We start from the raw sequence: 18,545 nt of genomic DNA on the forward strand, positions 1-18,545 counted from the left end.
CTTACCCCAACTCAACCAGAGAAACAGTATGTTATTTACTGGGCTTCCCCTAACTGTCATTTGAAGAAACAGTTTCCAAGAAAGACTGAAAAAACGGGTCTGGTTTAACCTCCTGCCATGACAGCAGCCTTCTCTACAGCATCCCCTGACCAACTGGGCAACTATTGGAAAACTCCCAGAGCCTGGGAGCTGTCCACCCTGCTGGCTGACCTGAGCCCTCCTGAGACAGCTCTGAGTGATAACACGTTCTCCCCCACCCGGCACTGAGACCTAGCCACCCGGCACTCCTCATCTCTCTGGGCTTCGTTCTGTCCACCACAGCTGGAGCCTCCCAGAAAGTGTTCGCTGTTCCACCCCATAGCCTCTCCTGCGGGCATACAACAGCAGCTCTCAAGTTGCCTTGTGATCTTTGCAGCAGAGTCAATCAAGGGTGGGGGGTTGGGTGACTGGGTGACAGGCACTGAGGAAGGCGCTGGATGGGATGAACACTGGGTGTTATACTATATGTTAGCAAATCGAACTTCAATAAAAACAAATTAAAATCTGGAGGAACTTGGTCTCAGATAAGCCATCCACAAATAATCAGGCAGGCCTTGCACCTTGGCCCGAAACTCCTAAGTGTCACCTGGTTTCTGACCCTGTCCTAGGTATGGGCACTGGGTCCAGCCAGCTGGTGATCAGGAGAGATTAATAGTGCTCATTCTAACCTGAATGCTCTGGTCTGGGCTTACCCAGCCTTCCCCTCCTTGCTCCCCACCTGCTGGTTTGTGAATCCAGCCTTGAGATCCCCAAATTCCGCGACTCTTTTTTTTTTTTTTTTTCAGATTTTATTTATTCATGAGAGACACAGAGAGGCCAAACACAGGCAGGCAGAGGGAGAAGCAGGCTCTATGCAGGGAGCTCAATGTGGGACTCGATCCCAGGACACCGGGATCACTCCCTGGGCCAAAGGCAGGCGCTAAACTACTAAGGCACCCAGGCACCCCCCTCCCACAACTCTGTTTCCCAGAGTTAGGAGTCTCTCATGGTTTGTCTCTCTCTCTAATTTTTCCCACTCAGTTCCCCTCCTTTCTCTTACATAGTCTCTTTCACTATTTCTTATATTCCCTGTATGAGTGAAACCATATGATGATTGCCCTTCTCCAACTTACTTCACTCAGCATCCTACCTCCAGATTACAGATCTCTGCTTTCTTAGTTCACTAGATAAAACAGTTTACAGGTTAAAGAGACCAAAGCCTATCATTCCCACCTGGCCGAGCATCAAAAACACCTAAGGAACTCATTACAGATGTTGATCCTTAGGCCCCATCACAAAAATATGGATTATTTTGGTCTGGAGTGAGGCCTGGGATACTATTTATTTAAAAAAAAAAAAGTCTCTGGTTTGGGGACTTCTACAGTGAATTAATAATTTTATTTATACCTGAAGAAGAAGGCTCTAAACCAGGCGAAATAATTTTCCCAGTGTCACACAGCATGTCAGTAGCAACATTCTTTCTATCTCTTTGTTGTGAATTTTCTCTGCACTTTGGTTCTGGGGAGCCCCACTGTAAAATATCTGAAAAACAATGGCTGGCTTATTGTCTGCCTTCAGGAAAGATTTCTGGGATGAGATAGCTATTTCCAGCATGTCCCAGGTAAGGACTTTGGAGGATAAGAGAGGAAAGTAGAGGTCTTCCCAGACTCTGGGAATCCAGATGGCTTCCCTGTCTGATTGCAGAGAGCTGAGAATTCCCCAGCTCATGAGCCCCGGAGCCAAATGCTGGATTATCTGTGCCTGGCCCCTGCAGCTGCACAGAGAATTGTGTGTTGCCCGTGCCGGCTGAAGCTCTCCATCCATCCTATACATATTTGCTCTTGCCTGTGGTGAGGGAGCAGAGGGGGATGATGTATGGAAGCTGGGAAGGCAGGGGGATGGATGGGAACTCAGCTACGGAGCTCGGCTGGGAGACTCACACCCCATTGGAGCTGGGATTGATTGGCTGGAACTTCTCAGTTTGTCTCAGGCCAGCAGCCTGCACTGTTTCCTCTGGGCGCCCCTGTGGACAGGGGATTGCTGTCAAGGTTAGGGAAGCTCTGGGTATCTCACTGGTGGTCCACCACGCACCTTCTTCCCAAGGCAGAGACCCTCCACTCTAGGAACCAAGTGACCCTCAGATGGGCCTGTCTGTTCCTGACCCCCTTCTCTGTGTTTGGTCTCCTTGTTGTGTCTTTCTCCTTTTCTACCTGCAGCTCACCCTAACGACTTTCTCTCTTGGGTGCTTTGTGTAGGATGTATGGAATATGACCTGCACCACCAGAGTCTGCAAGGCTATCAAGAGTGAACAGGGAATCTAAGGCGGTGCCAAGGTTACTGAGGATGGTGGATGAACTTAATGCTATTAATTGCTTTAACATGGATCCAAGTACACATGCCTGTGTTTTCATCTACTTTCCCAGGAGGCCATTTTTAGAAAGTGTCTAGCCGCCTTGCAAGCCGATTTGTTCTGCTTCCCTGATTTACCCGTCGGTGGTATGAGATAGCTCCTCAACAGCGCATCTGCTAAGTGCCCAGTGTGGGCCAGCGGCAGACCGGTGATTGGAGTTAGGAGGCCTGAGTGTGAGTCCTGGCTCTGCTGGGTTTTTTCAGGCTCTGCCTCTTGGCCAAGTCCTTTCACCTTCTGGAGCTAGTATTTGAGGTTGTTGCAGGACTCAAAAAGTGACCAGAGAGGGGAAATCACTTTGTAAACCAGAAAGTTCCTTACAACTGTCAGTTGTTGCTACGGGGTTCCAGGGGAGGAGGTAAAATAAGTAAGAGCCGGCTTTTTAGGGTTTCCTGTCACCGGGAAGCCGGTCTGCAGGCGCGAAGGACTGTGCCAAGAGCTCCCCCGTGAGGAGGCTGCGTCCCGGCGGCTGGGGTAGGAAGAAGGCTCCCTGGAAGCAGAGAGCGCGCCCTCATTTCTCTCCGCCTTTGGCAAAGCTGCGCTCCTCCAGCTGCTTTTTGAAAAAGCCCTAAACCCGGCACGGCCCCCCACCCCGCCCCGAGGAGACGGAAAACAAATGCGGGAAGTCACGAGCCCTGCTGGCTGTGGAATTCAGGCTCCGCGGTGCGGGGGGGTTAGCGCCTGGACCCTGCTTTCTGGCTGGGCGGGGCGGGGATGCAAGCTTCCTTGCTCCCGGGGAGCGAAGCCAAGATGGGACCTAGGGCTTCCCCCCGGAGGGAACTGTAGGGCAGACTTGGGGGGGTCATCCTAATTGCACACATCCAGTGCCTTCTTTCCCCCTTAGTGTACCTGCTTGTTCTCTTGCCCACCCCTGCATCCCTCCCTCTAGAGGGAAGGACAGTTTAACAGTTCTGGAAAGATAAACCTCCCTCCCTCCCAGGGTCAAAGAGAGGAAGGAAGGAGAAAATGCATCTCAAGCACAGGTGTATAAAAGGTTCACTGAAGGGCTTTTATTGTCCTTCTTTATCTTTGGGCCCATCCTTTTCACTCCCCGTGCCTCATTTTACCCATTTACTCTGAGGAAGTTAAACTGAGATAGTTACTGGGCCCTTCCCCTTCAAGAGCCAACCCTTTTGTGACTGGTTGGTTGTGAAGATCTTCTGTAGCCTTAGGTTTTTTGGTTTGGTTTGGTTTGGTTTGGTTTCAAGTAAGCTCCAGGGCAGCCCCGGTGGCTCAGCGGTTTAGTGCCACCTTCAGCCCAGGGTGTGATCCTGGAGACCCGGGATCGAGTCCCACATGAGGCTCCCTACCTGGAGCCTGCTTCTCCCTCTGCCTGTGTCTCTGCCTCTCTCTCTCTCTCCTCTCTGCATTCCTCGTGAATAAATAAATAAAATCTTTAAAAAAGAAAGAAAGTAAGCTCCATAAATAAATGAATAAATTCTAAAAAATAAGCTCTTTGCCTGAGTAGGGCTTAAAGTCACCACCCTGAGCTCAAGGGTCTTGCGCTCTATCAACTGAGTCAACCAGGTGCTACAGGGCAGCCTCAGTTTTATGAGCTGCGAAATGGGCCACCTGGGCCACCCATCTGCCCTGGGCCTGCACAAGATCTGCAGAAGACCGAGGCTTTTGTCATCACCCACAAAGCAAGGCCAAGGTCTGCATGGGGGCCACATACTGTGCCTGCCAACTGGCGAACCCTCAGTAAATACTCAGAATGAAGGAATAAATGAACAAATGAACGAGACAGGCGTAGTGTCTCCATAACATGTTAAAGCTACGCTAATTTACTACTGTTGTGACTAGAAGGCATCGCCCGCCCTCTGAGAGGCCCTCCAGCTTTACCCTGCGCCACAGGTAAGCCCGGAACAGGAAGGTTGCCTTGGGCTGCTTGGGCTGCTGTAACGGAATGCCACAGACTGGGCGGCTTAAAAACAGCAGACATTTATTTTTCCCAGTTCTGAAGGCTCGGCAGTCCAAAGCCAAGGCATCCACGGTTTCAGCATCTGGTGAGCACCTGCTTCCGCTACCTAGACAGCCAGCTCTTTGCTGTGTCCGCATCTGGTAGAAGAGGCGAGGGTGTTCTGTGGGGTCTCTTTCGTAAGGGCACTAGTCTCATTCCTGAGGGTTCCATCCTCAAGACCTCTTCGCCTCCCAAAGGCCCCACCTCCAAACACCATGACACTGGGGATTAGGTTTCAACATATGAATGTGCAGGGGAGGCGTATCAGCATTCAGTCTATCACGGGTATTTTCAGATATTTTCAGACCTCAGTCTTCAGAATAAACGTCACCGGTGAGCTTGCTAAGCAGCAGATTCATGGACACCCCTACCCTCCCGAGATACTGAAACAAAATCTCTATGAGAGTTTATTTGTTCAAATCAGGATCTAGAGAAGATCTGTACCTTGTAACAGATAAGTCTTTTGGTCAGTTTTTTTAAAAACTTATTTTTAATAATTTTGGACTGAGGGATGCTGGGTGGTTAGCAGTTGAGTGTCTGCCTTTGGTTTAGGGCATGATCCCAGGATCCGGATAGAGTCTTGCATAGGGCTCCCGTCCCACATCGGGCTTCCTGCAAGGAACCTGCTTCTCTCTGCTTATGTCTTTGCCTCTCTCACTGTGTCTCCCATGAATAAATAAATAAATTAAAAAAAAACTTGGGGATCCCTGGATGGCTCAGCAGTTTGGCGCATGCTTTTGGCCCAGGGTGTGATCCTGGAGTCTTGGGATTGAGTCCCACATCGGGCTTCCTGCTTGGAGCCTGCTTCTCCCTCTGTCTGTGTCTCTGCATCTCTCTCTCTGTGTCTTTCATGAATAAATAAATAAAATATTTTTTAAAACTTTATTAAAAACATAATTTTGAAAAAAAAATAATTTTGGACTGACATAGAAGTTGCAAAAATGATAGTTCCCATATGCCCCACCCCCATGTCCCCCAGTGACAACACCTTATGTAACCACACTAAGGATCACAACCAGGAAATTGATGTTAGTATAATGCTATTAAAACCACAGACTTTAGGGGCGCCTGGGTGATGGATAGTAGGTTAAGGGGCTGACTTGGTTTTGCCTCAGGTCATGATCTCAGGTCCTGAGATTCAGACCCGCATCTGGCTCCCTGCTCAGCTCGGAATCTGCTTGAGATTCTCTCCCTCTGCCTCGCCCTTCCCTCAAATAAAATAAATTAAATCTTTAAAAAACAAAAAAACTACAGACTTTATTTTGATTTTATCAGTTTTTTAAATGCATTTTTCTTTTCTTCTTTTGTATATAGTTCTATGGGATTTTACAGCACATATAGGTTTATGAACCCACGATCAAGATACGGGTCTGTAACCCAGAGGAAGTCCCTTGCGCTATGTCTTTAGAGTCACATTCTCCTTCCCAACTCTAACTCCTAGCAGCCACTGATCTGCTGTCCATCACAAGTAGGGTTGGATAGAACTTCCTGTGCAGGCTTTGTGGTGGGCTCTATGGAAGGCTGAACCTAAGACACTGGTGAACTCCCCACCCCCCCCTTTACTATTACCTCCCCTGGGAACTAACCGGAAACTAACCCCAGTGGTTGGACAGTGTGCACCTAGGGGAGGGGGCTATGTCTATCAGATCCATGTTGGGGGGCAGGGCAGAGGGCTGTGAAATTGTCCCAAGGCCCATATGCACACACTATGCCTCCCACTCCAAGGGTGGGTGGGGAGCCCGGCCAGCCTGTGTGGTTGGACAGCTCTGATGGATATCTGCCCCCTGCCTTCCAGGACCACAGGGACAAGTGCAACCCCTCCTCTACATAAAAGCCTGCTGGAGGCTTGACAGCAGCACCCCCCAAAAGACTGGCTACAGCTTTCTGCAGTTTACAAGGACTATCACCTTTTCAACCTTGGCTTCCTCTGTCACATTCCCTTGAGCCTTGTCTTCCTCAAGCTAAAGGAAGTCTAAGCTCAATTCCTCTTACTGCTATGACGTATCCCTCACTTTTTTTTCCTCACTGTGCCAGGATGAAAGACTCAGGATCAGAGATCTTGCCTTCTGGGCAGGGAGGGGCAGAAGCTGAAATAGAAACTTTTTCTTGGGAGAATGAGGGGACTGTGGGTGCCATCAGGCTACAGGAGCTGCTGGATACCTGGTGGGGTGAGCTGCAGGGGACTGTAGTTCAGTCTGGGAGGAGTATAGAAATGAGGGCAGCTTTCCTGGCATAGGAGGGGCTGGGGAGTCCCCAGGGAGAGGTCACTCTATCGGTAGAGTAACTGGGTGCAGGCCTTTGGGGGCAGGAGCAGAGGGTTGGTCCTGAAAAGGTATTTGGAATGGTGTGGCTGAAACCATTTTGTGGTACAAATGGGGAAAGTAGACTTTCCCAGACACACACAGCAGGACGGTGCCCAGGTCTAGACACAACCCAGCGGCCACTTGGAGCTCTCATAGAGGAGTCCTGTACCCAGGCTGTGTGATGGAAGAGAGTGCATCCTCCACTAGATCCTTAGTGACTCCTAAGGTTTCAAAAACAGGGCCTTAGTTGAACCACTTATACTCAGGACACAGTGGCAGGGACCAGTGCCTGTCCTGTAGGGTTATAGCATGCCATCAGAGACGGCAGCTAATGTGTCGTATAGCCAGGACCTTGTTCTCCAAGGTCTGGGTCTTTTTTTTTTTTTTTTTTTTTTTTAATTCATGAGACACAGAGAGAGAGGGGGGCAAAAACATAGGCAGAGGGAGAAGCAGGTTCCCAGCGAGGAGCTTATGCGGCACTTGATAAGGACCCGGGGAAGGCAGGCAGAAGGCAGAGACGCTCAACCACTGAGCCACCCAGGAGTCCCAAGGTCTGGGTCTTAGTCCCAGCAGAGCCTTCTGGAAGGACAGTCTCTCTTGCCTAAACTGAGAGCCATACAGGTGTTTGAGGGATTTGGGTCATCTCTGGCTTCCTCCGCCCTTCCATCTGCCTCCCATCCCACCTGCCAGCCTATCAGCTTGTATTAAGGCAGACACCAGGGAGCAATGTGGATAAGCTGGGAACTTCTGAAATACCTTCAAAATGGATCATTTATATCTCCCACAACAGAAGGTCCTGTGCTTTCCACTCTTCACCAGGCAAGCTCCTGCCCATCCTATAAAACCCAGCTCAGAGGGACAGCAAATAACCATGTTCAAAGCCACAGGAGGAGTCATGTCACATTCCACAGAATCTTACAGACCATGATCTCTGACCACAATGCAATATAATTAGAAGTCAAGAAGAAAAATATAAGCCTCCCATAGGCTGAGACACTAAAACCATAGTTGTAAATCATCCATGAGTTAAAGAGGAAATGACAATGAAATTTCGAAATATTTAGAACTGAAATGATAAGGAAAGCATAAGCAGTTTCCATTTCCTTTATGAAGTCACAGTCTCTGGGCCCACGTGCCAAGCATTTACCTTCTGTTGCCCGTCCAGCTACACTCTGCATCCTCCTCCCTCCAGCCGTAGGGGAATGCCCACATCTATGGGCTGCACAGAGGTTCCTTTGTCCAGGGCTTCCGTGGGATTTGCCCCCCAGTCCTTGGCACCATGATTGCTCCGAGCTGGCTGTGCTTGGCAAGCATAGGCTGCAGCTGCTGTCAGTAGCCCCCTCCTCATAGCCCCCACTTTCACCACCCTGTCCCAGCACCCCCTCAGTCAGGCTGACAGATTCCGCCCAGGGTAGCTAGCAAAGGGCTGCTCTTGCTAGTCCTTGGTGATATGCCACCACTGTGGTCGCCCTGCACCCTGACTACACCTGTAAACGATGCTTTCTTTAAACTCTCCGCAGAGTGCCCAGTCTGAGTTTCCACGAACTTCCCGTGGATAACCCCACTCTTTCGAAGCGCTGGCCAGCAGTCCAGAACAGTGTTCTCACCGCTGGATGACGGAGCTCCGACCTTGCGTTCTCCCTCTGTGCGTTGTCCCTACTGCTGACTTGTCAGCACCTGAGGTCAGTAGCTGGGCGTGCTTCATCACCTGATCTTCTGCCCTCAGCGCCCAGACAGGGTATTGATTAAGTCAGCAATATGATTGTCTTATAGGGGATTTGGGGCAGAGTGAAGATTCAGACATCAAGAAGAGAGAACTTTAGACTTTAGACCGGGACAAATATAGGTGCTTAACAGAAGATTGAATCCTCAGTTCTGAGCTGGGATTCTTAAGGATTCAGTCTGTTCTCAGGCCGTCAAGCGAACAGAAGATCCAGACACAAGGGGAGCCGGGTGGGGCATCAGGGCCACTGTAGATGCCTACCTCCGGGGGGGGGGGGGGGCCCGCCCCCGCCCCCACCCCACCCGCTCGCCTCCCGCCCCCTCCGCCGGGACTGCCGGAGCCCATCTCGCTCCTCCCACCCTAGACGGCCTCCAGCCTTCCCTCCCACCCCCGGGCGGAGTCAGCCACCGGGTCTCCGGGCCTGGGGGCCACAGCACCTTGAGTACTGGTTTGGGACACCTGTCTGCCCTCAGGGGAGGAACCTAAGTTGGAAAGTAGAGAGAGAGCAGACCAGGTCTTAAAGGTTTGGCTTTGGTTGGAAGGAAGGAGGTAAAAAAGATCTTCCAAACTGGGCAGAGCTGGAACAAAGGCCTGGCGGGGGGAACGGGGTGAGGGGTGAGGGTGAGGGGTGAGGGGTGAGGAGAGTCCGCGCAGCCTGGGCGAAGAGCCCAGCCCCGGTCGGTGGTCGGGGGCGGAAGGGTCACCTGGCCTTCTTCAGGGCCTGTCCTTACGGGCTGGGTGAGGGACCCCGCCCGCGCGCCCCAGCGCAGGTGGGCATCGAGTGCGTCCTGGTGCCAGGCGCCAGGAGCTGGGGGCTCGGGTGGAGGGCAGCCCCGACCCTGGCTGAGCTCGGGGCCTGGGGGCGGGGACCCACCGGCGGCCCCCGGTGCGCTCCACGCGGCGCGGCTCCGCGCCCACTTTACAGCCCGGGAAGCCGAGGCCGGAGCGCGGCGGGGTCGGCGGGGCCGGCGGCTCAGGGCCTCGTCCGCAGGGAAGCTGCCGGACGCCGCCGACTTCCCGGAAAGGCGGGCGCGCGAGCGCTGGGAGGGGCCCCCTTGTCCCGCCCCCCCGGGCCGCGGCGCCGCGGGGCGGGGGGCGGGGGGGCGGGGCCGGCGGCGCCGCGGGGGCGGAGGGGACCGCGGCCCCGCGGCCGAGAGAACCGGCCCGAGGACCCGGAGGAGGCGGCGGCCCCACGGCCGGAGGAGGAGCGAGCGGCCCCGGGGTGAGCGCCCGCGCCCGGTCGGCCCGGCCTCGCCGCCACGCTCAGGGCGGCCCCAAGGCGGGCGGGCGGCGGCGCGCGGTCGGGGTCCGAGCTCGTCGGGGGGCGGGGGGGCGGGGGGGGCGGGGGGCGTGACTCGGAGCGGAAGCGGGCCTGCGCCTCCGGGTCCTAGAGCCGCCGGCCGGCCTCTGGGCGAGTGGGGCGGGGGCCCGGCGCGGCCGGGGGTGGAGGGGGTGGGACCCCACGTCCACCTTCCTCCTGGCTCTCGGCCCTCGGGGCGCCCGCACCCCGCGCGGGGACGCTGCGGCCTGATTCCTAGGGGGGGGCGGCCCGCGGAGTGGCAGGTGTGGCCCTGGAACGGGCCGGGCCGCCCGTGGTCCTGGCTTGGGAAGCCGATTGCCCACCGAGGGAGTGAGGCACCCGGGGCACTTAGGAGCAAGAGCCGCCCAGAGTCAGGGCCCCGGCGCTAAGGGGCCCAAGTGGCCGTAGTTCAGGGAGGGAAGGAAAGCCAGTAAGGACACGGGAGTGGAAAGTGAAGAGACAAGTGGCATGCGGCTTGTGTAAAGTCCCCCTTCCCCTTCCCCTTCCCCTTCCCCTTCCCGAAGTCTAGCTCACTGGTCTGGACACTCAAGGTGCTGGGGGGGGGGGGGGTTGGGGGAGGTTCAGCATGTTGGGGGAACAGGAATGGGGTGGGTCTAATTGATGGGAATCTTGCTTCCCCTCTCTCTCTGCTTCCCTCTTTCCCCCTTACCTCCCCCAGACCAGTGACCACCCAGCACAAGAAAATAGTCCTTTCCTCTTAGTGATAGGCTGAACCCACCTTCTCCCAGTTCCCAGTTCTGCCATTGGAGATCCCCTGCCAGTAACTTGCTTTGTGAACGGTGGCTGCTCAGAAAGAGGGCCTCAGTTTCCCCATCTGTGCAAGAAGTGGGTTGGTCAGTTGATTTCTCAGGGCTCTTACAACTCTGCAGTTCTTGATTCCAAGCTTTACTTAAAGCCTGAGCATCAACCGTATGCCAGTCCCTGACCTGGGCTGGAGGGGAGGACAGCAGTAGCCAAAAGAGCACCTTTCACCCAAAGAAAAAGACATCTTGGTTCAGTGGAGGGGGCTGTGGGAGGAGATGCCACTCAACCTGACCTTGCAGAGTCAGAGAGACCAGTGTAAGAAAACACACAGAGGCAAGAGTGTGGGGACAGGCTGGGGGATCAAGTAGCAGCCCCCTGTGGTTGGTGGAGGGAAGTGGGCAGGGAAGATAGGCTGAGGTGATCCAGGTGGGGGTCTGTTGGTAAGTGTCAGTAGAGGGTGCTGTGTAAAGTAGGACAACCAGGACCCCCCTCTCGCAGTGGGAGTGATTTTGGAAGCATTCAACCCAAGCAGAATTTGGAATACAGGTGCCATGTGAAGTGTGGAGATCTGTTCTGGAGTCAGGGAACTCAGTGTCCACACTAGGGACTTCCTTGGGTAGAAGTCGAGGATCAAGGAATGAATGACATGACTTTCTACATCTTTGAGGGATTTTTTTTTCAAGAGGACAAGATCCTGCTAGGCGACCTGCCTCTACTTGCCAAACACTTGTCATTCACTTAACCATCCCCATCCTGGCCTGCTTGTTGTGAGTACAAGGAAGAATTCTTGTTCCAGACTCTTCTACCAGCCTGGCTTATTGCCTGACATGTCACCTTCCTCCAACTATCACCTTGTTCCTGTCCTCCTTCTCCCCCCATCCTCCCTGAGCATTATTAGAGACTCTAGAAAGTTCAGTGCTCCAGTGCTCCAGTGTCAGCTCTGAGGTTAAGGCAAGGCTTTGTTTGTGGCTGTATTCAGCCTCAGTCTAGGACTAGAGTCAGGACTCAGATGATCAGGGTCAGGGCCAGGTCAGAGGTCAGCTTGGAACCACAGCTCAGTGTTTCGCCTACACTCAGGCTTAGCCCTAAATTCTGGTCTCAGCGGGTACCTGAGGCCACCTTTCCCAAGGGCTCACACACCCATAGGGCAGGTGAGATGACTACCACATGAGTCCCAGAAACCTGGCCTCTATCTGCATGACCCAGGACATTGTATGGGCCAGACTCATGCCTGTTACAGTGGTCACCAGCCATGGTGGAGGTGAAACTAGAATCCAGGACTCCTGCCTCCAAGCCTGGGGCTCTGACTGTTGTTCCAAAGTCTGCTCTGACTCTGAGATGCCTCCATTTAAGAGGCATAGCAAATTTGTCTGAATTCTAATAGGCGCAGCTGGGTAGATCTCATTGTATTTTTCCCACCTCCTGGTGCCAGGCACGTAGTAGGTACTCAGAACATGTACCATCAGGTGCAGGAGGAGAGGCCAGTGGTTTGTTCTGGTTTGGGGCTGGAGGAGGCTGGCTTGGTGGGGAAGGATCTCTAGCCACTGTCAGAGGAAGTGGCACCCATCTGGACCTGCCACCTCCCCCTCTCCTCCAGCGCCTGCAGCCCCACTCAGAGGCCACCCAGCTGGCCATATCAGGGCCCTTTCCTCTTTTGGGGTAATAAAAGGAAAGTACATTTTTGGTAGAAAAGTCCCTCTTGCTCCCTGGGAATCCCCGGTGGCCGGATGGACTACGGGATATCCCATAGGAAGCTGAAGGCGGAGCCTTGCCACTGCCCCGACCCCCAGCACAATGCAGCCAGGCTCTCCCACGCTGCATCAGCTGGCCCATGGGGTGCCCCTGAGGTCATTTCATCCAGGCCCCTGCCTCTTGGCAGGCCTGCAGGAAGCTCCCGCCACCTCTCTAATGGTCAACAAGAAGACAGATGAGCACCTCTTTGGAGCCCAGGCCCAGATCTCTGTGAGATGCAGTGAGAGGGGAGAGGAAACAAAATGAGATGGAAGGGCTGTGTCTGCTTGGCAGAGGGAGGCAGGGGGGCCTGGAGGCAGGGCAGGGGCCCGGCCCTAGGGGCTCCGGAGGATCTAGACTCCGGGCAAAGGCCGCAGAGGCTGGCCCAAAGCTGAGGGTGTGAGGGAAGTGACGTGTTGGGCAGTCAAAGCCTTTTGGTGAGGACCTGACCACCACGCTCTCTCTGTGCCCTTGGCCCTGGCAGGGCATCCATAGGTCCTGCCCCTGGACACCTGGCCCTCGGCCCAGCCGGGCCATGGCGCTGTGCCTGAAGCAGGTGTTCGCCAAGGACAAGACGTTCCGGCCTCGGAAGCGCTTCGAGCCAGGCACACAGCGCTTTGAGCTATATAAGAAGGCGCAGGCCTCGCTCAAGTCGGGCCTGGACCTGCGCAGTGTGGTGAGGCTGCCGCCGGGGGAGAGCATCGACGACTGGATCGCAGTGCACGTGGTAGACTTCTTCAATCGCATCAACCTCATCTACGGCACGATGGCCGAGCGCTGCAGCGAAACCAGCTGCCCTGTCATGGCCGGGGGGCCCCGCTACGAGTACCGCTGGCAGGACGAGCGCCAGTACCGGCGGCCCGCCAAGCTGTCGGCACCGCGCTACATGGCCCTGCTCATGGACTGGATCGAGGGCCTCATCAACGACGAGGACGTCTTTCCCACTCGCGTTGGTGAGTGCCACCTGGCCAGCCGGGGAGGGAGGGAGCCACCAGAACCCATTCCACAGATGACGCATTTAGTTTAACATAGTGATTCTGTAAGGGGTTGGGGTTGGGGTTGGAGGGGGGGCATGGGTTTCATCCCCATTTTGTAGAAGAGGAAACTGAGGCTCGGAGGTTAAGTGTCTGCTCAAGATCAGGCATCTTGAGCTAGGACTGCCTGCCTCTCAACTTGGGATTCTTCTTATCTGAAGCTTAAATGTGCCTCCAGGAGCCACCCTGGCAAGACCACTATGATTCTTGGAACCTTCTTGAAGAGATGCCTCTAGGTCCTCCTAGCCTGTCACCCTTCCTGGGTTGACTGACTTGCAGCCCCGTTACCTCTGACTCTTGGCTCCAGGAAAGGGAAGGGGGTGGGGATTGGGAGGGCCAGATTGTATCTCAACCTCAGAGGGTTCTGAGAGCAGAATTTTTCCTTGTCGGGCCCAAGCCGTGGGGCCTTCTCTTATCTCAGCTGGGCAGCCCCGCGAGGGTGGCAAGAGGAGATGAGTAAAGCACACTGGCTTCCCACCCAAGGGCAGCAAGAGGGGGCATGGGCCCAGGTGCTGAGCATGACACTGTATTCATCATGGCATCCCTACCCCCACCCCTACACCCCTCCCCCTGCCCCCCCCCAGCCTCCTCTTCCTCTAGGTTAAGGCTATGGGAATCAGAGACGGGTGGGGCAGAGTGGGCAAGCCCAGAGGGGAGAAGTCTGAATACTGAGAGAGGCTGGGCAATGACTCACAATTCAGTGCTCACAGCCCCTCCCCATCTAGGGGCCTGCCATTTCCTGCATTATCATGCCCAGCAGTGGACACCTGCATTAACCATAGGAGGAACCGAGGCCAACAGAGGAACAGCGCATTGAATCAGAGATTCGGAACTGCAGTGTGGGTCTGTCGGGGTCCAGGGCCGCAAGTCTAGATGAGCAGGACAAGTTTGAGGAGCCTGAGCTGGGCGTGGAAGGGCTCACAGAGAGGCAGGGCTCAGCCCTATCTGAGTGCCGTGAGGACCCATATGGAGCAGGGTGCACAAATGTGGGCCTGTGTCTGGGCTCTTACTACCTTCTAGTCTTAACCTCCAGGCCTGGGAGACCCCAGGTGTCTGCCTTAATCCTGGGGATGGCTCTGCCACAGCAGAGAAGAAGGCATACTCACCAAGATCTCTACCCTGAGCGTGGGGCACTGTGCAAAAACTATGCCTTTTTCACAGATGCTGGAGCTTCCCTTGGGCAGGAGCTGTGGTGTTATCTCTGTGGGTTGCTGCAGTGCAGGGCCAACAGCATTTGAATTGGCCTCCAGTCTGTACTAATTAATAGCATGGCCTTGGGCAAGTGGCGTTGCCATCATACACTTCTATTTTATCATCATATCTGGAAGGGCTATCCCATATCATATGAGGCAAAAGATGCAGAGGATCCAGCACAGAGCCCGGCTCAAACTTGGAAGGTTCTTTGTGTTACTGTGTAGTTGAAGGGATGAGAGGGACCTGAACTAGTTCTCAAGGAGATTGTAATTCTCAGAATTAGGGATCTGGGGCCTGCTGTGTGAGTCTATGAAGAGGAAAGAGTTGGGATGGGGCTGGAGGAAGAGGCTGGGGTCAGATCATGGAAAGGCTTTGAGCAGCCACCATGCTGCGAAGTTAGAACTTAATCCTGAAGACCTGTGTTTTTTAAATTTTTTTTTTTTATTATTTATGATAGTCACAGAGAGAGAGAGAGAGAGACAGAGACACAGGCAGAGGGAGAAGCAGGCTCCATGCACCGGGAGCCCGACGTGGGATTCGATCCCGGATCTCCAGGATCGCGCCCTGGGCCAAAGGCAGGCGCCAAACCGCTGTGCCACCCAGGGATCCCAGACCTGTGTTTTTTAAAATGGACTGTAGATGTTGATAAACTCACCTTAGAACTATATCCAAGATGTCATGGGGCAGCACCTGCAGATGCACATATTTCTGTGGAGAATTTGGGCAAAACTTTCATCAAAGTCAAAGAAGGGTTGGTCAGTGACCCCAACATGGTTGCAGAGTCCTGCTCTGGGTGATAGGAAAATGTGGGAGATTATTTGTATTTCAGCAGGGGAGGAGAGGCATAGTGAGATCTGTGCTTTGCTTAAAAGGGAAGCAAGGAGGGGTGCCTGGGTGGCTCACTCAGTTAGGTGGTTGCCTTCGGCTCAGGTCATGAACTCAGGGTCTTGGGATCAAAGCCCACATCAAGCTCCCTGTTTAGCAGGGAGTCCGCTTCTCCCTCTCCCTCTGCTGCTCCCCCTGCTTGTTCTCTCTCTCTCGTAAATAAATAAATAAAATCTTTAAACAAACAAAAGAGGGAAGTGGGAAGAAAGCAGACCTTGGTCTCCCTGTCTGCTGCGGGGCAGTGGCCGTCCTGGGTGAAGGCTGCCTGTGGCGGGGAGGGCAGGGTTGGGCAGCGTTTCACCGCCAGGATGCTGATCTCCTCACTGCTGCCCATCCTTGCCCCCTAGGAGTTCCCTTCCCCAAGAACTTCCAGCAGGTCTGCACCAAGATCCTGACCCGCCTCTTCCGGGTCTTTGTCCACGTCTACATCCACCACTTCGACAGCATCCTCGGCATGGGGGCCGAAGCACACGTCAACACCTGCTACAAGCACTTCTACTACTTCATCCGCGAGTTCAGCCTGGTGGACCAGCGGGAGCTGGAACCATTGGTGAGGCCAGGCCCCTGCTGCCCTCCCCTCCTGGGGCTGACCTCAGGGCTTCCGGATCCGAAGGCTGCCTACTTGCAGAAAATCCAATACCCAAATTGATAAATTAGGGGAAGGCAATTCATTTAACAGTGGATTCTTTAATAGAGAATTCATTCAAGTCTCAGTTTAGAGACTCAGATCTACAGCTTGGAGTTGGGGTGGGCAGGGGGCTGCGTGGGAAGACGCCAGGTTTAGGCAGAGCAACAGCCAGGCCCTGTGGTTTGGGAAGGGGCTGCCTGGTAGGCTGAGCTCTGAGTGACCCCTTGCTACCTTATGTCTCTGCAGAGGGAGATGACAGAGCGTATCTGTCACTGAGCCCAAGCCTGGAGTCGCTGCCTGTCAGATGGACCATCTGAACACAGAGTCACTGGGGAGGGGACCCTCAGGAGTCTGGTGGTAGAGGACCCTGAAGTCCCTGGGACCCCTCCACACACACAGAGCCCCTGGACTTGTGGTTCTCTGGCATCTGCCCACATGCCCCCTGACTGCTTATGGATGGAGAAGGGGAGAGCAAAAGGTGGGCAAACAGAAGGAAAGAAGGAGCTACATCTCCACGTGATGTCCAAGGGTGCAATAGGCTAGGGTTCTGCTCCAGGACTTACCCCTTTGGTGGTGGTTCCCACGCCTATGTGGGGAATGTGGATGTGGCTGAGTTAGCAAGAAACATACAAGAGCGGAAGCAAGCTGTGTGTGAATAAGTGCAGATGACTCTCTGTGAGTGTGTGATTCTCACTGTGGGGTATGTGTGTAAGAGCTGGCTGCTGTACCCTCCCTGGTACATAGTAGGCCCTCCCTATGTGTTAGGTCAGTGGTTGAATGAAAGGAAGGAAGTAGGGATTGAGACCACCAGACCATGACCACTGTAGGAGTGACGACAGGTCAGTGCCCCCACTCAGTGTGTCTGACCACGTGTGTAAGTGCACAAAATATGATGTAGATGTAGCTCTGTATTTGAACTTTCAGGCTACCATCTTCCATAAGCATGAGTTCTGGGGAGCAAAGGAACATAAGAAGGGAGTCTTGCCCTGAGTACCTAAATCCTTGGCCCCCCACAGACAGAGATTCTGATTTGCTCACCCGGAGATGCCCAGGAGCTGTCATTTCACTCATCCTTCTGCCTCCAGGAAAGTTTGATTATAGACAGCCTCTTGAGGGCTGGGGACTATCCCTTATGTCCACATAGGTCCTCTGGTCCTTAAAGTGGGAATCATACACTCCAGTCTAGCTCCCGGAATCTATAGACTTGGCTCTCAGGATCTGAAGCCCAGCACAAGATAATCCTCCAAACCAAGGAGCTAGTGAACTTGAATTCAGAAACCCCAGAGAATTGTCTCCCATCCCAGGGCAGTGAAGACGTATTGCTAGTGAATGGACTCTTCCAAGCTTGGAAAGCCCCCATTGTGCAAGGACCTGCCTCCTGCCCAGCCATCCCCGAGACATTCCAGCTGGTTGGATAGCTGTCCACAGAGAACCTAGGATGTTCGTTTGACACTCCATTACGCCACACTGCCACGTGCAGCCCTGTGCCCAGACCCACAGGTGAGGAAACTGAGGCAGGGGATGGAGAGCCAGGATGGAGAGCCAGAAAGGGCTTGAGGATCCCTGAGGATCATCCAGTCTTACAGAAAAATCTGTGTACATAGGAGGAAGCCGAAGCTCACACAGCAAGGCTTTTGTGGAGCTGGAGTAGAAACCAGGAGTCCTGACTCCCACCCCAGAGCATGTGGATTGCTGCATAGGGATATGAGCTGCATGGGGAAGAAGGGCTTGACAGCCGCTCTCTAGGGCACAACTGTTCCTGCTTTGAGCAAGGATTTCTCATGAATGCCACAGTGCCCCACAGCCCCTCGGGTCTGCTGGAGCTGTATCCTGAGCCAAGCCTCCAAAATTATGCCCCTCTCCGTGGCCCTGCAGCTGGCTGATCTCTGAAGAAGCAGATGGGGCTCCTGGGGCCTGCCAGCTGGACCTGGGACCGCTGCCTCTGGAGAAGTTCCCAAGGGAAACACTGACCCAGCAGCTTTGCCAGAGGCTTTGGGGTGCGGTGGGGTCCAGGGGTCAGAGATTCCCTCAGATTCCCTGTAGATTGGAAGATGGGTTCTAGGCTGCGGCCAGTGCTCACTGGGAAGGGGTGGGAGACGGGAAATCTATTTTTGTGAAACAGAGGGAAGAGTTTATTATTGTTATTTTTGGTAAAATAAAGGAGGCAAACTAAAGCGACATTGGTGGGAAGCTGTGGTCTGGGTGCCACATGGCTCCTTGGCAAGCTATGGAGGGAACTGGGCCAGAATGGAGAAGGGAGGGCTTTTTGTCCTGAGATCCCAGGCCATGTGGAGGGCTGGCTGGTGTGGTCATGTCTGGTTTAGCTCTCCAGGGTGGAGACACCAAAGTTTTCCCAGGGCTCTGGGAATTCTGGACCAAGAATTTCTGGCCTAGTCTAGGACCCCCGGAGTAGGGAGGGCTGGCCCTTGCCTTCAGGGAATTCAGTGTCTTGGGAGTCTTGTTTCAGTTCAGGTTCCCTGGCATGGCTATGCTCACCTCACCCTCTTAGTCTGGGTGGTTTATTGGAGCTAATGGGCCAAGGCACAGAGCAAAAATACAGTCCTAACCCTAATCATAGAAAAGGAAGCTCTTCTCAA

General features: G+C 54.1%; 1 protein-coding gene across 6 annotated transcripts; it reads left to right on the top strand.

The window, feature by feature from the left end:
- Positions 1 to 7,105: 7,105 nt before the first annotated feature.
- MOB3C (MOB kinase activator 3C) lies at positions 7,106 to 18,122 on the top strand. 6 transcript variants are annotated; one of them, XM_055341537.1, is made up of 4 exons: positions 7,106 to 8,370; positions 12,692 to 13,160; positions 15,668 to 15,870; positions 16,195 to 18,122. In XM_055341537.1, exons 1-4 carry the CDS (start codon positions 8,302 to 8,304, stop codon positions 16,222 to 16,224), a joined length of 771 nt encoding a protein of 256 aa, XP_055197512.1. In that variant the 5' UTR covers positions 7,106 to 8,301; the 3' UTR covers positions 16,225 to 18,122. The 6 variants fall into 6 exon arrangements, with proteins under 6 accessions (XP_055197512.1, XP_055197515.1, XP_055197514.1 ...); XM_055341540.1 differs by lacking the exon at positions 7,106 to 8,370 and adding an exon at positions 8,770 to 8,960; XM_055341539.1 differs by lacking the exon at positions 7,106 to 8,370 and adding an exon at positions 9,537 to 9,633.
- Positions 18,123 to 18,545: the final 423 nt, after the last annotated feature.

This window comes from Nyctereutes procyonoides, unplaced genomic scaffold (assembly GCF_905146905.1).
Source record: "Nyctereutes procyonoides isolate TBG_1078 unplaced genomic scaffold, NYPRO_anot_genome, whole genome shotgun sequence".
Taxonomy (NCBI): Eukaryota; Metazoa; Chordata; class Mammalia; order Carnivora; family Canidae; genus Nyctereutes; species Nyctereutes procyonoides.